The sequence below is a fragment of the Momordica charantia genome (assembly GCF_013281855.1).
Source record: "Momordica charantia cultivar OHB3-1 chromosome 11 unlocalized genomic scaffold, Mcharantia_2.0 BLBB01000011.1, whole genome shotgun sequence".
NCBI lineage: Eukaryota > Viridiplantae > Streptophyta > Magnoliopsida > Cucurbitales > Cucurbitaceae > Momordica > Momordica charantia.
Genome location: NW_028275159.1, coordinates 5,130,830 through 5,150,931, shown reverse-complemented (window position 1 = coordinate 5,150,931; position 20,102 = coordinate 5,130,830). Strand labels below are relative to the sequence as shown.

Below are 20,102 nucleotides of genomic sequence, written 5' to 3'. Positions count from 1 at the left end.
TTGATCGATGATTTGACCGATTTACTAAATTACAGATTAACATCTTTAGTGTATTTTCTTCATTCATCTCTGCAATTTCTCACAACGTATTTTTTTTTTGTGTTAGTTCAACAACATTTGAGTAGAAATTAACTATGTTCAGGTTGAAAACACATCTGTTTCATAATCGAGAGTTCATTTATACTTTCCCTCTCCTCGAGTTAATAAAACTTGATCGTAATTTTTGTTTGAAAAAATATTAGGTGCCTTCGATAACTATATTTAGTTACTTGGCATATTGAGTGGAATGTAATAATGTAACACAAAAGTCAAAGTGTGATTTGAGGATGATCAAGGGATTTTTGGTGGCTAAGAATGAAAATTAAAGTTGTCCAAAATTTAAAAATCACAACAAAGGATTTGGATTAAGGCGAGGTCAGACGAGTCAACTAGTGTGGGGGGTGGATATGATGAAGCTGCGGAAAAAAAGAGTGTTGCATATGTGGCAACTTGTTTCTGTCTGGTCATTTTATAAATAGTTGACCGTTGTTTCCTTGGTGGAGTTACAACTAACTAAATTTAAATCATTTTCCAATCAAATTCAACTTACCCTTTCCTTGCATGTTCGAATCTACAACTTAACAACCTCGTATTTACCATACATGAATCTCAACATATGAACATAGTATTAAGCCTATAACTTAGGTTGTTTATTTTGTGAATTTATTTATCATTGGCCATAAACTTTGTTAATCCATCTACTGTATAAAACTAATTTGTAAAACTCACATTTGTGCCAGTATTAACTTTTAGCAATCAAACACATGTTTACTTGAAAGAGAATTAAATTTCAAACCCATAATTGCACGAATTTAAGTTTGTATAGCTCCAAAGCTCCTCAAATTGGATTTAAAAAGTGAGGCTTTTTTTTAGTACGAAAATGATGCTTATTACAACTACGAGATAAACACTGATATCTTACCGAACTTTATTTATCTTTTCACTTATATGAAATTCTCTTTTTAAATTGCTATATTTAAAAGCACCAAAAGTAGTATTTCAACTCTGTTCATAATTTATAAGGATCATTTTCTTGTAAGGAGTAGTAATCTACTATAAAATCATACATTTTCCTTTTATCTGTTTTGTGATTTATCTAAAGCTTGATCAAACTAACTGGTTAATACAAATAAATCTCCCATTTTGCTAGTTTAGTATGATTAGGAAAAAACATCTTATAAAAAAATTCTTATTCTCATCCAAATTCTTCAAATCATGTTTTTTTTTTCCTTTGTTTTGAGAAATTCTTCAAATCATGCTTGTAGTATATTATGTACGATTTATAAATCTTTGTTCCTACATACAATTAAAGCATGCTTTTATTCATTATTAATAAAAGGGGACAAGTATCATCCAATTGTGCTACAATAATATTAGAAAACAGTTTGAAATATTTTATACTAAAAGGAGGAAGAATTTCAGAAATATAATACAGATAATAGAATACTAAAAATATAGTATTTATATGAACCCACGTACATTGAAAATTAATTCACATTTGCCTATTCAAGTTTAGTACATGAGATATAATTTATTTAAGGTTCAATCTCTTGCCCCAATATTTATCGAAAAAATAATTAGGAAAAGGAATGACATTCATTTAACGCACTTTTGTTTTTGTATGCATAAAGATCATGCTTTAATTTAATCCTATGGCGGAGTAAAAGATTTACATTTGTCACGTTTTGCTGAAGGTGACATGGGTTGTGTTGTTATGTCGTATTCGTGAGAGCAAATTCAACCAGTTCTCTGCACTCGGTCGAATCTGGCATGTGAAAGCTCATCAGTTTCTATCTTTAGTGCGGATTGAGCCAGAAAAAACTCCTCTTTTTTAGTTTCTCTTATTGCTCTACGGACTGAACAGGGTCCACTACCAGTGATTAAAGGAGAGAGAGTAATAAAGCTCCTCTCACACAACACCACCACTTCAACATGATAAAGCATTCTAAATAAAATTTGGGATCTTTTTCCCCTTTGATTTTGATCCTTGCTTAAAAAGATGGTGGGGTATACGGCTTAAGCATTTTCTTAGTGGCTTTTGGGTGCTTTTTGCTGGGAATTTTAAGTAGAGGATGGAAAGCAAGATCGGTCTAATCTAGTTATCCCCTCACACTTCCCCGGACCCCAATCCTTATCTGTCGTTTTGTGGTTGAAAGTTGAAGTAGTGAGTTCTTTTTGCCTTAGCTTTCATTGATGCACACTATCTGTTTGTGATTTGTTCTCATCCAAAATTTATCTTTGTTCTTGCTCTGTGTCATATATATATATATGACTTCTGAGAAGATGGTTTGAAGCATAACAGAAATTGATTTGTCCTTCAAGCTCAATTAGAAAAAAAAAATGGTCAGGTGTCCTGAGCTTCTTGACCTGATCTCTAGAGACAGGGAGTGGGACTTGATTAGGAATGGTGCTGAAAGTTCTGTGAGTGAGAACAATAAGCTTGAACTCAGACTTGGACTTCCAGGAGAAGGGGGGCTTGTAGAAGGAAGCAGCTGCTTGAATAGTAACCACGAAAGTGGTGAATTGCCTCTCTCTTCTGCTGAGCTCTTTCCTTCTTGTTTGAACATTAGAAGCAACAAAAGGGCGCTCTATGAAAAAGCTGAAGGAATGGCAGAGGGTGGAATTTGGTTGAATAGAAATGATGAATTCCAACCCCACAAGTTGATTTTCTCTGAGAAAACAGCTGAGAAGGTGTCTCCTCCTACTCCATGCCCAAGTGCTTCCTTATCATCTTCAGCTTTTCAGAGGGAGGCCCAGAAGCTTTCTCTACAATCAAAATCTTCATATTTACAACACTTACTCATGCCTCAGAAATTGGACAAGGTGTCAGAGGAGGCATCAAAGTCAGGCTGTTTGAAAACAGCAGAGTTCCCATACTTAGATGGGAAATCATATCCCAACACTGTTTCAGTTCCTGCAAATTCATCTGAGCCACAACACTCTGACAAAAGGTGAGTCACCTTATCTTCTTTAATACCCTATTTTCCAATAATGCATATCAAATTGTACGTTTTAAGCGGTGGAATATCTTGTCACCAACACCGTCGCCAAAACTTTGCACCTCCAGACCATTATTACATTTTTCATCAGCCTGAATAATCTACCAACTTTCTCAACAACCTTTTTGTATAAGTTGAAATGAAACTTGGACTTATTTTTCTGGTTTAAACTGCTTTTTGAAAATTTGGAAAGTTGAAGTCCCTTTCAATGAAGTACGTTTTGTATGGATAATATTATAAGGAACTAAAAAAGGTTCTGATACAAAATTCTGCACTGCAAGTTGCAACTGACTGTTATCATGAAGCTCAGATGCTTGTTGCAGGAGAGTCTAAAAGTGACCTAGTTGATATACCAATTAAAATTTTGATATTATTGGCCTATAATTAAACCCCATCTAATTCTTGAACTAGTTTTAATTTTAAAACGAATATGAATTATAAGTTTATTAAGGAAACAAATTATGATAAGTTGCTAACTGCAAGGACTTCAACATCTTGGTAACAGGACTTCAGTTGCACCAGCCGTTGGTTGGCCCCCCATCCGTTCGTTCAGGATGAACTTGGCTGCGCCCCGCTCTTCGAAGCCCAACAGTCTTGGGTTGTCAAAAGAAACTGTGCAGGAGGATAATGGCTCAAAATCTGACTGTTGTAATGGACAAATGTTTGTGAAAGTTTGTATGGATGGGGTTCCCATTGGAAGAAAACTGAATCTCCAAGCTTATGATAGTTATGAGAAACTATCTGCTGGCATAGACGAACTTTTCCACTATCTTCTTGCATGTTATCCATCAATTCCCTGTATTCCATCAATAATTTGTCAAACACTTCATATTTCTTTTGGAGCATATCATCGCTAAAGAGTTATATATTAAATTGATATGGCTGAAAGTACAATCTGCTGGTTCTTATTTCATTCTTTCTAATTAACTACAGCACAAAGAAACTATCTGGTTGCTGAAGATGGGAGAAAGATGGAGGAAACAACATCGTTTTCTGATTCCAAACATGAAAACAGGCTGTACACTCTAGTTTATTATGATAATGAAGGGGACAGGATGCTTGTTGGTGATGTCCCATGGAAGTAAGTATTTCCCACTGCTGATCTTGTGGCCTTCTTAATCTAAGCATTTCCCTGACCAAATCCAGTATAATCTGTGGAAAAGGGTGCTTGTTTAGTATTCCTACAATTTATTTTTAATAGTTTGTTAAAATGCTTCCTTATTTTGCTATTCAGTTTCTGCAATAGGAACTCTCTTTCAGCCATCCCTTTGAGCTTTCTTTCTGTGGTGAACTTATTTGGCTTCATTTTAATGCAGCATGTTTGTTTCCACTGTGAAGAGGCTACATGTGTTAAAGAGCTCTGCCATGGCTACTACTGAAATGAAGTGACAGCTGACAGGTCTTGGCAATGTTTTAGCTAAATCTTTCAAGTTTTGGGCTGACAATAGCAGCAATTTTGAGTACTAATTGCAACAGTTTAAGTCAAAGAGTGAGAGTCAGTTGGGTTTTTCCCATGTAGATTTTTATTTTCCTACACTTTACTGATTTTTGCAGTGTTATGAAGCTGCTACTTGTAAGCGCAGCCTTGGTTCTCAAGGTTGAGGCAACTGCAGTCGTGTGTATATATTAGTTTATATTCTGTTTCTTCAGAAGTATATAAGTTTTGATTGAGAAGTTATGTTTCTGGTATGACTCAATTGAGAGAAAAGTAGTTTATTTCATGAATTGAGATATCTCCAAGGCGTCGATTGTTGGTAATATCCCCGTGCCCAAATTGTTGTCGTTGGTGAGCAAAACCAGTTTCTTGAAACAATCTAGTGTTGTCATGAGTATTCTTTGGCAGGTTTATGCTGTATATCCTGATTTTGCTGTGGAATAGGGAGGGTTCTTGATGCAATCTTGGAGTTGGTTGCTGACCATTAGGATTGATTTTGGTTCCTCGTTCCCGTGTCTCCTTTCCATGGGGCCATCTTGGTTGATCTTGGTGCAGATAAAGATTATCCAATTTATCCACAATCACATTCAAAAATTTGGCGAATCCCGTTGGAGGTTTTCGACAGCCCCTTAACCATCAACAAATGGGTGGTCGTGGATCGTGGAGAGAGGACGGTGGTAATCTCCATCTCGCCCGTGGGAGGAACAACTTTCTTTCTTGACATTCCAAAAGCCCAAGGTTCTTCGGCGCTCTGATACCGCTCTGATACCAAATTGGTGTAGACTCAATTTGGAGAAAAGTAGTTTATTTCATGAATTGAGAAATGCAAAAGAACTTCCTATTTATAGACAAATAGGCTACAACTTAAAGGCTTTAACTAAGCCGACTAAGCCTGCGAACTAATAACTGATTTCAGAACTAACTAATGTGTAGTTAGTTACATCAGTTTCACAGACAATTTGGTCACAGAAGTTCATTCATTTTGACTGGTTTACTTCAACCCAAAACACAAACAGGGGCAATAGTGTCAATTTCCCAGGACTAGAGACAAATCCCAAAATTGTACCCTTTTGGTTTTTTGGGTGTTATTTACCCGGAAAAGGACAAAGGGGCCAAAGATCAAAAAGAAAAGGAAAAACTTCATCTTCAATTTCAGTCTTAGCCGGCACAAGCACCCACAGTTCCGCTGCAATAAAGTCTATGTTCTGTATTCTACATGCTTCTTCGCGCGTCCCCTCTTCTTCGCGGCTCCCACCTGCCATTATCCTCCGGGATTCAGATGGCGCTAGCTGCCTATCTCCCTTTCTATCCCATCTCTCAGAGTTCATCTTCATGGCGATCTTCTTCGCACTTGGCTTTTGTTTTCCAACCGAATGGTTACGACCGCATTTCGGCCAAGAAATCTTTTTCACTATTCGTTCGGAGTTTCAACGTTTTATCTGGAGTATACAGTAATGTCCCAAGGCCTTGTGGAAGGATTTTCTGTGGGCAGAGAGAGTATCGAAAGGTGAGGAGGCGTCCAAAGAGTAAGAACAAGGAATTAGAGCTCAACGTTGGTATCTGTATTGAAGAAGAGCTGCCGGACGACCCAGAAATTTTGGTATCTCTCTCCCATGTACATTTTACACATCACTCGTTTTTGGGTGTTTGTTTTTGTTTTGTTTTTTTTTTTCGTTCATGACGACAGTTGGTGGCACAATGATGAGAGTAATCAAGAATGCGTTTTTTTCCCCCCAGCAATCTTGTTGCATTGTATGTGTTGCATTATTAGCAATCTTGTATGCTAATAATCAAGAATGCTTTTTTCCCCTAGCAATCTTTTTGCATTGTATGTGTTGATATTGAGCTTCTCCCAGCCGCTTAACGGGCAATTATTAGCATATGCATTCAAGACGACTATCATTTCATCTGTCAAATATGTGGATGAACATTTGTGCTTCTAGATTACGATGCTTTGACGTTAGAATCGTATTTGAGAGATTAATGCTTTAAGATATCAAACTTTGATCTGGTCAAATTTGTCAAGAATCTAGGAGTATAATGAATTTTTATGTTTGATCTCTTTTTGCATTGTTGCAAGGTTCCTTTTTGATTGACCAATTAATTCTTATAGTTTTCCATTTCTTAATGCTTCAGAGTATTGCAGAGTTGCTTCGTCTGAATGTTCCCAAGGCTCTGAAATTAGCTTTCAACAATTTGAAGGATTCAGAATACAAAACCCGAGATAGTTCAATAAATGATGTTGGTTTATTTGACAGTGTCGAGTTGTCAGTGCTACTTTGTAACGATGAATTTATTCGTAAACTTAATAAAGAATGGAGGGATGAGGATCATGCAACTGATGTCCTGTCCATGTCACAGCATGTCCCAGAACTGAAGCTTCCAATTGTAAGAACTTGAGTGCAAATGTATAAGTAGTAATGTCTTTGAGAATGATAAAAGATCGACTGATTTTGTGTCATCAGCTTATGTTAGGTGATATTGTCATTTCTCTTGAGACTGCTGCGAGGCAGGCAGAGGAAAGGGGGCATACACTCCTTGATGAGATTCGGATACTCCTGGTTTGTTACTTAGATTACCTTTTTTCCCCTCTAAACCTAAGAATTTTTGGCCCCTACATCCTTATGTTTGAGAACTACTAGCATTGCTACTATGCACATAGCATACATGCTTTTTGGGGAGTGTCTAAGAGGGCATTTAGTATGCAAGAATGGGTCCATGGGATTGGGTTTCATGATCTCCAACGCAACATATACCAATATTGCATTATTACCACCTTTCTAACCCTACATGCTTCATTTTCAAGCATTGGAAACTCATTAATGTGTATTCCAAATTTAGATATCTCATTCTAAGCAATTTTATTCTCAATTTCCCACTACTAGGCTTTCTGTTTTCAGGTTTCTTATTTCAATGTTGACCTGCCAAACGCCTCTAAAGAATTGTCTTCACTGCTAAATTAAGCAAAGGATATATAAAACAAAGAACTGTTTTTTCAAGGCAATAGGAATTAAAATGTTGAAGGATCCATTTCCTAAAAATGGAAAGTTGAATGATATACTTATTTGTTTTCACTTGATTTATGAATGTCAGCAAAAGGCCAATATTTTCCTTCCTTCACGGAAAAGAACCTTTGACATAAAACTACGTCTGTAACCAAGTAGAAAGAAAAGCACCCTAGACTAAGCGAAAGGATAACTGAAGCAACCATCTTCTTTTTTAGCCCCCTGAGAAATTTTTACTATCAAGGATTCAACAAAAGCAAAGGAAATTCATTAACGCATCGCATGGGGTTTGTACAGGTGCATGGGTTGTTACATCTTTTGGGATTTGATCATGAGATTAGTGAAGAGGCTGAAGCAGAAATGGAGAAGGAAGAGGAACTGCTTTTGAAGAGTTTAGAATGGAAAGGGAAAGGGCTCATTCAGAGTGCAATCGACGCTGAAACTAATTTAAATTCCGTTGCAGAAGTTTCAGATGGTAATTACATAGATTTATGATTCTACTAATGACTGCATCAGTGCAACCAAAAATCCTTTGTGATTACAACGAAACTGTATTATGTTCTGTATGTTTGTTACTTTTCGTATGTTGTAAGATAATCTTACTGTTGATCTGTTAAAGACAGGAAAAAAGAAGGAAGTCTTCGATTTTACCGCCCAAGGTTCAGCTACATTTTCTGTGATATGGATGGTAAGAGCCCATTTGAGGTGGATCTAAAATATTTCACGACTTCTGCTTTTGACTTGTATTAAGTGTATTTATTATTATGCAAGGTACATTGCTTAACAGTAAAAGTCAAATTACTCCAACAACTGCCAATGCTCTGAAAGAGGTCTTGTCAAGGGGTGTGAAAGTTGTTATAGCCACTGGAAAGGTAGGATCTTTTGCTTGATTGTCAGGATATTGACCTTAAAAAGCTTGTTCTTTCAGCTGTTTTTTCCATAGTCTGTTCTGTAACTCTTCACTGAATGTTTGGGTGTTTTTGTATTTATGTATCTTGTAGATTTTGTCTGCTTTTGCTTCATTTTCACAAATTTGTTAAGGAATAATGGTTAGATTTAATACATAGAGTAGGCCCGTCAAGCAGCCATAAGCATTTTGGAGAAAGCAGGTTTAGCTGGAAAAGACGGTGCTGTGTCTGAATTTTCTCCGGGAGTTTTCTTACAGGTTTCAAAATTCGCCACTTTTTTTCTTTTTTTCCTTTTTAATCTTTCTTTGCGTTGCTTTTTGAAGTTGAGTATACCTGCTTTTAGTTATTTGTTAGAAATAACCATTTACCTGAGGTGCTTTTATGTCTGCTATGCATTTCTTCATGGTCATTCAGGGAGAGAAACCCATCCATTTCCCAGAGGTTTTAGGTTTCACTAGATGAGACTTGAGAATGCTTAATGCAGAATGACTTAATGAGTTTCCTCTCATTGTTAGGGACATGTAGATGTATAACGTCTCGAATTATCAAAATCCTGTTGCTCAGCTTAGAACTTTTTTCGGTGAACACAGAGAGTCATGTCAACTGTTATTACATTTGACTGCATTGTCCATGCACAAGTGAATAAATCTATCATCCCTAACTATCAAATATATTAATTGCGCTTTGTTTTGTCATAGCTGCATGATATGACTATTCTCTCTCGAAACTTAGGAATGGTAATAAGATTGAGGAGTGATTGTGGGAGCCAGGAACCCTTTTCCTGGCGTGATTCTCCCATTCAAAAGGGTGTGGGTGTAAGGCAGGGCAGGGTCCTCTTGAATTAATAGGTCCCTTTGCCCCCAAATGAGGACTGAGTTGAAAGTTCCTTACAAGGTTACAACTAAAAGACCTTGGACACCCTTCATGTAATTTTCTTTGTACCAATCTCAATAATAGAGAAAACATTGATTTGTATATAGATTATAAAAGTTGTACAATATATTCACATCCTTTCATTGATTAATTTTAGGTAAAGTTTCATTAATAACTATACACAAATATTTATATTTTGGGTTGGGCAGGTTTTCTCTTAGTCTCCAATGTTATTCCAAAGTGAAACTAGAGAAAGTTATGTCGTAGAGTTTCTAAGTGAAGGCAAGCGCAATGAGATATTTGAAATCCTCCCTGTCCTAAGGTCCCTGCTCCCACAGGGAAGGGAGGTAATGTAGGATAGATGCAAATAAATCTCTCAAAAGCTGCGCTAGACACATGAACGCATAACCTAATCCTATACAAACCCTTTACCAAGGGAGCACTTGCATCCCACCCTATTTGAGCTCTTAAGTCCAGGAATCCCTTATTGGCATTTTTGGCCATCTCTTGCAGGAGAATGAATACTGTCATAGGGACCACCTCCTATATTCATAATTCAAGCGATATCTCATATCATTCTCCTTTCCTTTTAAAAATCTCCCTCCGAGGTGCACCCAAATGGACATGGACATGAGACCTTCAACTCCATTTACGGAGGATAGGTGTAAGTGTAACCAATTCTCCCAAAAGTCATAGTTCATTAGATAATGCACAGTATAATTTTATGCATCATTCAGGACACAGCTTGAAATATCTTCTCCAAATTTATCCCAATTGAGAGACCTTTGGGAGTTCTTTATGGACCTGTTTTGCTCTTAAAAATTGGAGGGAAATTCTAACCCCATATTCAAACAAGGCCCTCACATCGAAAAGGTTGCCTTCTCCACTCATAATTAGGTTAGTTTCTTAATGGTGTGCTATTTAATCCTTAAAAAATTTTACCAGAGTTCTAACAAGCTTGTATTCTGGTAAAAGTGAGCAAGATAAAAGATAAAGACTTAGATTGCTTTAAACTGTTTCCTTTTGCTCTTCTTCCTTTTGAAACTTCTATGTACTGTAGGAGGGTGTAATTTCTACTATTGTGCTGAAAACTAAAGAAATTTTATTAGTCTACAAGAATTGATCAACAGTTATCTATATAACAAACAAGCTTTTGTGAAGACTTCCAAAAATATTATAAAGATGTATGAAACATCTAGCCTTCATTAGAAGAAAACTAAGAATACAATTGAGGGTAATAAGTGAAGACTGAAAGTACAAAGAAAAGTTTCTCAATGAAAGCTCGGTTTTATATTAAAAAAAAAAGAAACTGTAAGAAAGAGTGGAGGTCAATCCCAGTTCACTTAAATCCTTTCCTTTTAGTTTATTTTTATGTACTATCCAAATTTTATCTTATTAATTATATATAATATTTCCTTGCTTGTAGGGACTACTTGTTTATGGTCGACAAGGAAAGGAAATTTATAGGCATAACTTAGACCAAGATGTCTGCAGAGAGGTAACGTCTCTTGCTGTTTGCTATATATATTATTACTCAGCAGTTTGAATGATGATTAAGTAATTGTTTTCTAAGATAATTCTTTGGGATTATAGTCATGTGAGCACACAACGTTCTACAATAGAAGTCTTCATATAGTGACGCTCACCAAAGAAAAATGACTCAGATGTGGGATCTTTTATCTAAGTATGGTTTGAAATTAAGAACTGGAAGATCACAGAAAATAATGGTAATTTAATGGAAAACTTCTGTAATGATCCTAATAAACGAGAGGCTTTTTAATACCTCAAGATGCTTGTTGCTGATATATAAATTTATATTTCTTTGAAATTGCAGGCATGCCTTTATTCTGTAGAGAAGAAAGTTCCTCTGATTGCATTTGGTGGAGGTCGTTGCTTAACTCTATTTGATCATCCACTTACTGATTCATTACACACGATATACCATGAGCCCAAGGTACTGGAACATATTTTTGTCACGGTTCTGAGTCTTTGATGTAGTAAAATATTTGTACTCGTAAAGGTTAGGTCACATAGCTAACTACTGTGAACTGAATTGTTTAGCCAACTGTATTTGCCTGTTGAAAAGCTAGACTTTAAAGTTATGAGCATGGTCAGTAATTATTTAGACCTTGCCAAACCAGTCTTCGTAGGTGTCATCAGGGTCAATCTTTGTAGGTGTCATCAGCTGTTAAGGCTTTTGATGTAATAACGGCCTTGGCTGATATATTTTTATAAAGGGAGCTGGTAGTTTTGAATAGCATCTGAATCTTTCCCTTGCTATAGTCTTGGTCATGAATGTAACTTCATTGATTATGTATTACAGGCAGAGGTCATGCCTTCGGTTGAGGATCTTTTGGATGCTGTTCAAATACAAGTAAGCTCTCGATTGTAGTGAGAATGCTTCCCTCTCATTTGATAGTAAAGGAAGAATTGAGGAATGGTTCAGAATAAAAGTTGCCCATTCTATCAAAAAATGTGAAGAATCCTAGTAATTGGCTATGAGTATTGTAATTAAGGAGGATTTAGTTCCCATAGGATCACGTAGGGAGCTTGTGCATGTTTTAGATTAACATCTTTTACACATTTACAGAAAATTATTTTCTTGGACACTGCCGAGGGAGTTTCACACATCCTACGGCCATACTGGTCAGAAGCATCAGGAGAACAGGCCACGGTTGTTCAAGCTGTACCGGACATGCTTGAGATTGTCCCCCATGGAACCTCAAAAGGTAGTGGAGTAAAAATGCTGCTCGATCATTTGGGTGTTTCTGCTGAGCAGGTACTGTAAAGTTGCCCCTATGGTCTTGTTCTAAATAATTATGAAAAAAAAAAAAAGCTTCTTTTATCACAAAAATTATGTTTTTCTCTTTTTCTTTCCCTTATTTTGTTTTTTTTTTTCCATTGATACCCTATTGATATGTAAATATCCTGTACTCTACACCAAATTGACTAAAGGTCACTAAATGTGTTCTTATAGAGGGAAAAAAAGGTTATATTTCTTCTCAACCATCACACAGAAAATTAGGAAAACTAAGAAAATTCTGAAAGCACTCCCCCCCAATTTGATTGCTAAAGAAATACCAAAACCAAAAAAGAACTAAAGCTACTTCTTTAGGGAGATCTCATGATCTATCAAACTGATGAAAAAGCTTAGTAATGATTTGAACCATTACTGATTTTACTTCAACCGGTTACCCTGTCTGTTGGGTGATAACAAACGAGGCACTTGACTCATGGATTGGGTTTCTATAGCATTAAGAAACTCGAGCCTATGTTTGGTATATGGACTTGCCCATCTCATATTATAAGTTTGCTAGTCTTATGACCTACGTAGGCCCATATTGTATAATGTAAAGCTTTTAAATTTCACATCTTAAGCCAACATACTAACTTTTATAAATTTCAAAAGCACAGGTTAGTGCTACGTGAACTCAAGCTTTTAAACCACATTTCAGTACAATCGAAGCAATGTTATTCAAATATAAGCTTTCAAACCTTAACCTACGCATACTGTAATAGTGTAATATGATAATCCGGGAAAGAAAGTACCAAGTCTTGGACTATTTGAGATGTCTGAGTCTCTTCTTTGACGGATTAACTACACAACTATGAACTCCCTGCTTACATCATCTATTTCCTACTTCTCCTAACAACCTAAGGGAAGAGCCACACTGCCCTGTACAAAAGATACCATTCCCTGTCAAAAAACTAAATTATCATGCTGAACAATAGCTTCGACCTTGCCTACATGAACTTAATTGGAGGTTTACTAATCCTATCAATCTCCATTATGAATCTACTGGAAGTAGAAAGATTGATGGTACCTTTAAGAAAAAGAATGTTATGATTACGTCTGAATCTATAATCCATAACTTTAGTACCCTTCTGTTATCCTATATGCAAATGTACCATCATAATTGAAGAATCTTGCTGACTGCTGACAATGAAAGTTCATTCATATACATGCATGATCCTGTGCTTGCTGACTACTGGAACTCAAATTGTGCTTGATTATGTAGGTAATGGCTATTGGAGATGGGGAAAATGACATTGAGATGCTCGAGCTGGCATCTCTTGGGATTGCTTTGAGCAATGGCTCGGAGAAAACTAAAGCTATTGCTAACATAATTGGTCCCAGCAACGACGAAGATGGCGTTGCAGATGTCATATATCGATACGCATTCTGATCCGAATTTTCTGTCCATCATTGTGATTAAAGGATGCAGATTCTGCCGTCAACGTATTCTTATCTCATTATCTCTCTCAATGGAGCCAAAATGAGAGAATTTTTCCATTGAGTAAAAAATGCTAAATTTATTAGCGTGTAGGTGTTTGAAGTTTTATAGCTCTATACACAGAATGTCAACGTGTTAAATTACTGCTAATCCCTCATTATTTATTGGTCAAGAGTTACCAAATTTTTTATCCTCTTGTTTTCATATGAATAAACTTCTATTTCTATGTGCTCAATAAGTGGACTGATGACATGGAGAGAATAGATGTGTAAATTGAATTTAAGTTTTCCTATTTGATATCATGTTCAATTAGTTTTACAATTCTCCTATTTTGGGGGAGAAGTTGAAATAACATAGGAAGAAAAGCTATATTAGCGAATCGAGTAAGATTTTCTTGAAGGGAGCAACTTTTAATGAAGTACACCGTCCAAGCGATTGATCTAAGTTTGGTATGAACATTATTTATGTGGATTCATTTTCAAACAAAGCACTAAAGAATTGTCAAGTAAACCTAAGTATTTGCCAATCTCCTCTACTCAATTTCAGTCTTTTGTGTTGGGGTTTAAAATTTCAAAATCTCTTATTTTCAATCAAATTTAACCCTGAGTAGACTTTTAGAACTTTTCAGACTTGATCTTAGACCACGACCACTTTATTCTCTTGTTTTCATATGAATAAACTTCTATTTCTATGTAGCTCTCACGAATTTTGCTGGGAATGAAATGGGGGCGGGGAATAGAAAAAATTTGTACTGAAGAGTAGGCAGTAAAGTAAAAATTACATTTTGATTTTCAATACCTGGTCGGATGCTATTTGAATCTGAAGCTGTTCCTCAGTCCAGGAGCTCGGTCTGCCAATTCGCCGATCCGCCTAATCATCCTGGCTGTGCTTCACGACTACAACCACCGCAAAATCGTCCACCTTCTTCTAAGATGCGCCGCCCAGCTGACAATGCGTCAACTCTACGAAATCCAAGCCCAAATCCTTGCCTCCCCCATCCCCTCCATCGACCCAAATCTCATAGCCGTCAAGTTCATCGGTGTTTCTGCGTCCCATGGCAACCTACGCCATTCTGTTCTCATCTTTAGTCACTACCTTACCTCTCCAAACATCTTTGCCTACAATGCTCTTCTCAAAGCCTTTGCTCAGCACAACGCTTGGCACAGTACTATTGCTTACTTCAATAACCAGTTGATATTGCCTGGTGCTCCAAACCCAGATGAGTACACCTTCACTTCTGTGCTCAAGGCCTGCGCTGGCCTTGCCCAGGTGCTCGAAGGCCAGAAAGTCCACTGTTTTATGACTAAATATGGCTGTGAATCGAACTTGTTTGTTCGGAATTCTCTTATCGATTTGTATTTTAAGGTGGGTTGCAATTGTATTGCCCAGAAGCTGTTTGATGAAATGGTTGTGCGAGATCTTGTTTCGTGGAACACTTTGATTTCAGGATATTGTTTTAGTGGGGAGGTTGGCAAAGCCCGGGTGGTATTTGATGGGATGATGGAGAAAAATTTGGTGTCCTGGTCGACGATGATCAGTGGCTATGCAAGGATGGGTAATCTAGAAGAAGCACGCCATCTATTTGAGATTATGCCCATGAGGAATGTTGTCTCGTGGAATGCTATGATCGCTGGATATGCACAGAATGAGAAGTATGCAGATGCAATCGAGTTGTTCAGGCAAATGCAGCACGAAGGTGGCCTGGCGCCGAATGATGTTACGCTAGTTAGTGTGCTTTCAGCTTGTGCACATCTTGGAGCACTTGATCTGGGGAAGTGGATTCATAAGTTTATAAGACGAAGCAAGATGGAAGTAGGTCTGTTTTTGGGGAATGCATTGGCTGACATGTATGCAAAGTGTGGATGCATGTTGGAGGCCAAGAGGGTGTTTCATGAAATGCAGGAGAGGGATGTAATCTCGTGGAGTATAATAATCATGGGGTTGGCCATGTATGGATATGCAGATGAAGCATTCAGTTGCTTTGCTGAAATGATTGAAGATGGTTTGAAGCCAAATGATATTTCCTTCATGGGCTTATTAACAGCCTGCACTCATGCTGGGTTGGTAGATAAGGGGCTGAAGTATTTTAACATGATGGCTCAAGTCTACGGTATTACTCCAAAGGTTGAGCATTATGGCTGTGTTGTTGATATGCTTAGTCGTGCAGGGCGTCTCGATCAAGCAGAGTCTTTAATCAAATCCATGCCTGTGAAGCCTAATGTTATAGTTTGGGGTGCACTGCTTGGTGGCTGTCGGATATACAAAGATGCAGATCGAGGAGTACGCATCGTTGGTCACATACTTGAATTAGACTCCAACCATTCTGGAAGTCTAGTTTATCTAGCTAATGTCTATGCTTCAGTGGGCAGGCTGGACGATGCAGCTAATTGTAGGTTGAAAATGCGAGACAACAAGTTGATGAAGACACCAGGCTGCAGTTGGATTGAGGTCGACAACTCGGTCCATGAATTCTTCATGGGAAACTTGTCTCATCCTCAGTCTGCAAAAATTTACTCAATGATTAGAGAATTGAAGTGGAAGATGAAATTAGCAGGATATAAACCAAAGACTGATCTTGTGATCCATAATATAGATGAGGAAGAGAAGGAGGATGCTCTTTCTACTCATAGCGAGAAGCTTGCCATTGCATTTGGACTTATCAGTACCAGTGAAGGAACTACAATTAGAATAGTTAAAAACTTGAGAGTTTGCAATGACTGTCATGATGCAATAAAGATAATCTCGAAAATCGTTGAGCGAGAAATTGTAGTGCGAGATCGCAGTCGTTTTCACCATTTTAAAAATGGGAAATGTTCTTGTAATGACTACTGGTAATCTGGGGTTGTACAGCAATGACAGTATGCAGCATTGATTTTTCAAGAGAAGAGTTACTTTTTGCACATTCTATTATGTAAATGGGTGGTTGGAAGCGAACACTGTTGCCACATTTATAGTTCCAAAAGACAACACCGGATTAGACTCACTGATTTTTGTTCCCAAATTCTTCTCTATGTTCTGATAGCTCTTTCATGTAAGGAAAATACTTCTACGCATTATCAAATGCCACAAACTTGGGAATTTTATCATTTCTTTTACTATTAAATATTTATTTGTAATAATACATTTTGTTTATATGTTGACAATCATGGAGTTTTTTGTTGTGTGGATTAGAAAAGACTACGAATATGTAGCTGAAAGTGAAAACTGGAGAAGTTGTAACGATGCCTTGCATTGTATATATGTTGAAGAACAGAGAAAAAAGGGAAGCATTAGGAAAACAAATGGATGACAAGACACTTGAATGAATATTATCATTTAGTAATTGTTTACATCTCTCAGAGACAGATGACGATGACGCTACGAAGTAATGGAGATCATTTTTAAGCTTTGTACTAATACCACAATAGCTAATTATCAAAGCAGATCAACTCTTATATACACCAGTGGGCTCTGCATTTTGGACAATCCAAGGGTGTTCAAGAACTTTGTGCAGTGGCAGCCGTTGAGAGCAATCTTTGACAAGCATCTACGTATAAAGCAACAAAGCAAAACAGTATGTTCACTTAATATGGCAAAGGATACATAGACCAAACATATTGACCATATCGAACAACTATAATACCTTACTGATAAGGTCCTTTGCAGTCGAAGAAATGATTGGTTTTGGAGGAAACTTCAAATCTACTTGCACGATTCTGCATATATTACCACATAAAACTATGTCAACCATGGAGAGACCTGGTCCTATTTAAAAAGATTTAGTTTAAAAGCTTCAATAAAATCTACCTCCTGTATGTGTCAGAGTGTTCCTTAGCCTCAAATGGGGGTAACCCATAGAGAAACTCATAACACAGGACACCAAGGCTCCAGATATCCACACTTGCATCGTGCTCCACACTCTCCACTGTCAAGAACAGTAACAAGTATATTAAGGGAAAGGTAAACGGCTGCTCTGATAGTACAAAATTTATAATTCCTCTTTAGCTCCCAAATAAATTTCTCCCTCTTCTATAGCAGAAAGTAGCTTCAGATACTTTAAAGAAAAACAAGCACTTCGGCCAGGGGTCTTAATATACATACCCATTTCAGGAGGCAGATAATCCAATGTCCCACACATAGTTCGTCTACGGTTAAATGTGTGCACTGACCATCCAAAATCTGCTATCTTGAGTTCGCCCTGTCAAAGGAATGCCTCATAACTTAGTCCCAAAGAAATCTAATACCTAGGACTGAGAACCTCAACATTTAATGAAGCCAGCACACCTGGGCACCAATTAGAAGATTTTCTGGTTTGATGTCTCTGTGGATTACATGTTTTCCATGACAGTATATGAGTGCTCGAGCCAATGACGCAACGTACTGCCTCATGTACCAGAAATTTAAAACGTGGATAGAATCAGGTTAAGAGTGCACAGTAAATTTTCAAATTTTTTGCTTCTCATCCCCCTTCCCACTGAAAAGATAAATTTGCCATGATATATCTGTTCTCGTGCACTATCTTGGAATTTAAAAGCCTACTTATATACTGTAACTGAAGTTAAAAGAAAAACCCACGCCATAGAGAGAAAAACTTACAGTAGCAGCGCGTCTCTCACTGAAGTACTTGCACTTCTGTAGCTCCTTGTATAGCTCACCTCTGGGCGCATATTCCAATACCAAATAAATCCGTTTCTGCAGGAACCACATTTAAGGAGTGGGAAAAGGTCAGTGGCAGAATATTTCAGTGCACATTTTTCTAATTATTGGATGATTTATTGTAGAAACTTTCTCAGAGAAAATATAAAATACTTGGTCGTAGAAGTATCCATAAAGGCGCAGAATGTTGGAGTGTCTAAGATGACTCTGTATTTCAACTTCCCGACGAAGCTGGTGCTCAACCTGCGACTGTTGTAACTGGCTCTTGAATAGAACTTTCAGTGCCACAATGTGATTACTCTGTTTAAGACCAAGTAAACACATAAATTATGAGTAGAAATGGTTCAACAGACAGTATTTCCTACCAATTGTTTGCAAGATAGATGATCTTCTCAGGGTAATAACTCTTAAAACCGATATAATTTTACAGTCTTAGTTAGTGTCTGGTCTCTGATGGAACATAACTTTCTGATAAACTATACGGTTTAGGAACCAAGACCAAAAAAGTATAAAAAACTGGCAGATTCTTCAGATGCGCTTTTCTTTTAAAATGCTAGGTGAAAATATTATAAAGAACTGTAAGATTCTCTCTGTTATTCTTAAAACCAAACTCAAGAGAACAAAAAATTGGGGAAATCAATATTGTTATGACTTTGAAGGCAATTATTTATTCTTACTTAATGAGATCCATAAAACCAATCTAATATGTTTCAGTCCCAAGTCTCTCAATGAGCTGAAGATTTTAAAGATGTTTAGAAATCACAAAGCTTACAGAATAACGAAAATCATGGAGCACGTAAAATTGAGAGAGTGAGAATGTAAAACGAACCCTCTTTTCTCTAGCCAGATAGACATGCCCGAACTTCCCTCTTCCGAGAGGCTTTCCAATGTCAAAGTCGTTAAGCGTCCATCTTCTCTTTTCGACAGCAGAGGCTTCCGTAGTGGTAATCTACAAAAACATTTAGCATTCAAATTTCTATGATTTTAAAAAACGATTCACCTTCCTGGGAAAATAGTCAACTATCAAACGATTATTTGAAACCCTAGTTATCTGATTTATTCACTACAGACTCACAAACTAACATCAATAATCCGTGATAGTAAAAGCCGATAAAATCCCTAAGAACGAAATTAAAACCAGAAGATATCTTTGGTATTCAATTTCTTCCTCGATTACCAAAGAGAGCACAAGAAATAAGAAGCGGAGGTTTAATCGTGTCTATAAGCGCCTCAGAAACTGAAAATTATTTGTAGTTTCAAACAAGAAAAATATAAAAGATCATGGACGCGGTATACAAGAGAGAAAGAAAAACGAAATTAATGACTTAATAATCCTAATCTTGGAGCAGATGAAAACGAAACCACAAAAATCACAACAAAAAACATGATATAATAAAATTTCCGTCATTTTTACCTTCTCCTGGGGTTGGTTCTCTGCAGCGATCGCCATACGAAAGAGAGGGAGGGAGAGAAGAGAGAAGCGATCGAATGGCGAGGGGAGACAGAAAGAGAGGCGAGGAAGACAATTGGAGCGAGATGGAGGTGTAAGAAAAAGGTATGGAACTTGGCAACGGTCGAATTCAAATGGGCTGCCACGTGGCCTATGCCGCTCAGTGAAGTTTTTCAAAAAAATTTAGAATTAATGCTGTACACCAATCATAAAGTCGTCTACAGTATCCCCACGTGAAGATGGCTCCATGTAACGGTCAAATTTTTAGGAAAAAGGATAAACGGTAAACTACAACTGCATGTTACATTCCTCGAATTATTTTACTTAGTACTAATGTCATAAGATATATCAACCAAAGATTCAAGTTATGTTTTCACAAAACTTTAGTTTAAAAAATATTATTCGAATAAGATTGTATAAGCATTTATGTTGATAAATACATTCTAGAATGCTAAAATTGTAGTTGACTAATGAAAAGTGTTTATTAAATATTAAAAGCACTTTTCAAATTTTCTTGATGTTT

General features: G+C 37.0%; 4 protein-coding genes across 7 annotated transcripts; 3 read left to right on the top strand and 1 right to left on the bottom strand.

The window, feature by feature from the left end:
• The first annotated feature begins 1,945 nt into the window (after positions 1 to 1,945).
• Positions 1,946 to 4,716, top strand: LOC111009901 (auxin-responsive protein IAA6). 3 transcript variants are annotated; one of them, XM_088120265.1, is made up of 5 exons: positions 1,946 to 2,203; positions 2,323 to 2,990; positions 3,544 to 3,836; positions 3,972 to 4,119; positions 4,355 to 4,716. In XM_088120265.1, the coding sequence occupies exons 2-5, from the start codon at positions 2,380 to 2,382 to the stop codon at positions 4,425 to 4,427; spliced, it is 1,125 nt and encodes a 374-aa protein (XP_087976391.1). In that variant the 5' UTR covers positions 1,946 to 2,203; positions 2,323 to 2,379; the 3' UTR covers positions 4,428 to 4,716. The 3 variants fall into 3 exon arrangements, with proteins under 3 accessions (XP_087976391.1, XP_022138828.1, XP_087976390.1); XM_022283136.2 differs by lacking the exon at positions 1,946 to 2,203 and having other exon boundaries at positions 2,210 to 2,990; positions 3,544 to 3,818; XM_088120264.1 differs by lacking the exon at positions 1,946 to 2,203 and having other exon boundaries at positions 2,210 to 2,990.
• A 134-nt stretch (positions 4,717 to 4,850) lies between these two features.
• LOC111009890 (haloacid dehalogenase-like hydrolase family protein) lies at positions 4,851 to 13,684 on the top strand. 2 transcript variants are annotated; one of them, XM_022283125.2, is made up of 12 exons: positions 4,851 to 6,073; positions 6,610 to 6,861; positions 6,939 to 7,034; positions 7,776 to 7,953; positions 8,098 to 8,166; positions 8,250 to 8,350; positions 8,551 to 8,643; positions 10,686 to 10,757; positions 11,094 to 11,213; positions 11,583 to 11,633; positions 11,850 to 12,038; positions 13,279 to 13,684. In XM_022283125.2, exons 1-12 carry the CDS (start codon positions 5,690 to 5,692, stop codon positions 13,444 to 13,446), a joined length of 1,773 nt encoding a protein of 590 aa, XP_022138817.2. In that variant the 5' UTR covers positions 4,851 to 5,689; the 3' UTR covers positions 13,447 to 13,684. The 2 variants fall into 2 exon arrangements, with proteins under 2 accessions (XP_022138817.2, XP_087976388.1); XM_088120262.1 differs by lacking the exon at positions 8,551 to 8,643.
• A 349-nt stretch (positions 13,685 to 14,033) lies between these two features.
• Positions 14,034 to 16,637, top strand: LOC111009880 (pentatricopeptide repeat-containing protein At3g62890). Its single transcript, XM_022283115.2, has one exon. The coding sequence runs from the start codon at positions 14,446 to 14,448 to the stop codon at positions 16,327 to 16,329; it is 1,884 nt and encodes a 627-aa protein (XP_022138807.1). The 5' UTR covers positions 14,034 to 14,445; the 3' UTR covers positions 16,330 to 16,637.
• Positions 16,638 to 16,776: 139 nt separating this feature from the next.
• On the bottom strand, positions 16,777 to 19,704 carry LOC111009909 (serine/threonine-protein kinase Aurora-1). Its single transcript, XM_022283148.2, has 9 exons — positions 19,544 to 19,704; positions 18,959 to 19,078; positions 18,283 to 18,429; positions 18,070 to 18,165; positions 17,758 to 17,853; positions 17,575 to 17,671; positions 17,281 to 17,398; positions 17,117 to 17,189; positions 16,777 to 17,020 (listed from the first exon to the last, which is right to left on the bottom strand). Exons 1-9 carry the CDS (start codon positions 19,577 to 19,579, stop codon positions 16,919 to 16,921), a joined length of 885 nt encoding a protein of 294 aa, XP_022138840.1. The 5' UTR covers positions 19,580 to 19,704; the 3' UTR covers positions 16,777 to 16,918.
• Positions 19,705 to 20,102: the final 398 nt, after the last annotated feature.

Coding starts and splice junctions, on each gene's coding strand:
- LOC111009901 (XM_088120265.1), top strand. CDS start 2,380: ATGGTCAGGTGTCCTGAGCTTCTTGACCTGATCTCTAGAGACAGGGAG. Junction 2,991..3,543: donor CCACAACACTCTGACAAAAG/GTGAGTCACCTT, acceptor TCTTGGTAACAG/GACTTCAGTTGCACCAGCCG. Junction 4,120..4,354: donor GTTGGTGATGTCCCATGGAA/GTAAGTATTTCC, acceptor ATTTTAATGCAG/CATGTTTGTTTCCACTGTGA.
- LOC111009890 (XM_022283125.2), top strand. CDS start 5,690: ATGCTTCTTCGCGCGTCCCCTCTTCTTCGCGGCTCCCACCTGCCATTA. Junction 7,954..8,097: donor CGTTGCAGAAGTTTCAGATG/GTAATTACATAG, acceptor GATCTGTTAAAG/ACAGGAAAAAAGAAGGAAGT. Junction 8,351..8,550: donor TTGTTATAGCCACTGGAAAG/GTAGGATCTTTT, acceptor TACATAGAGTAG/GCCCGTCAAGCAGCCATAAG.
- LOC111009880 (XM_022283115.2), top strand. CDS start 14,446: ATGCGTCAACTCTACGAAATCCAAGCCCAAATCCTTGCCTCCCCCATC.
- LOC111009909 (XM_022283148.2), bottom strand. CDS start 19,579: ATGGCGATCGCTGCAGAGAACCAACCCCAGGAGAAG. Junction 18,166..18,282: donor ATGGATACTTCTACGACCAA/GTATTTTATATT, acceptor TGGTTCCTGCAG/AAACGGATTTATTTGGTATT. Junction 17,854..18,069: donor GTGAGAGACGCGCTGCTACT/GTAAGTTTTTCT, acceptor TACATGAGGCAG/TACGTTGCGTCATTGGCTCG.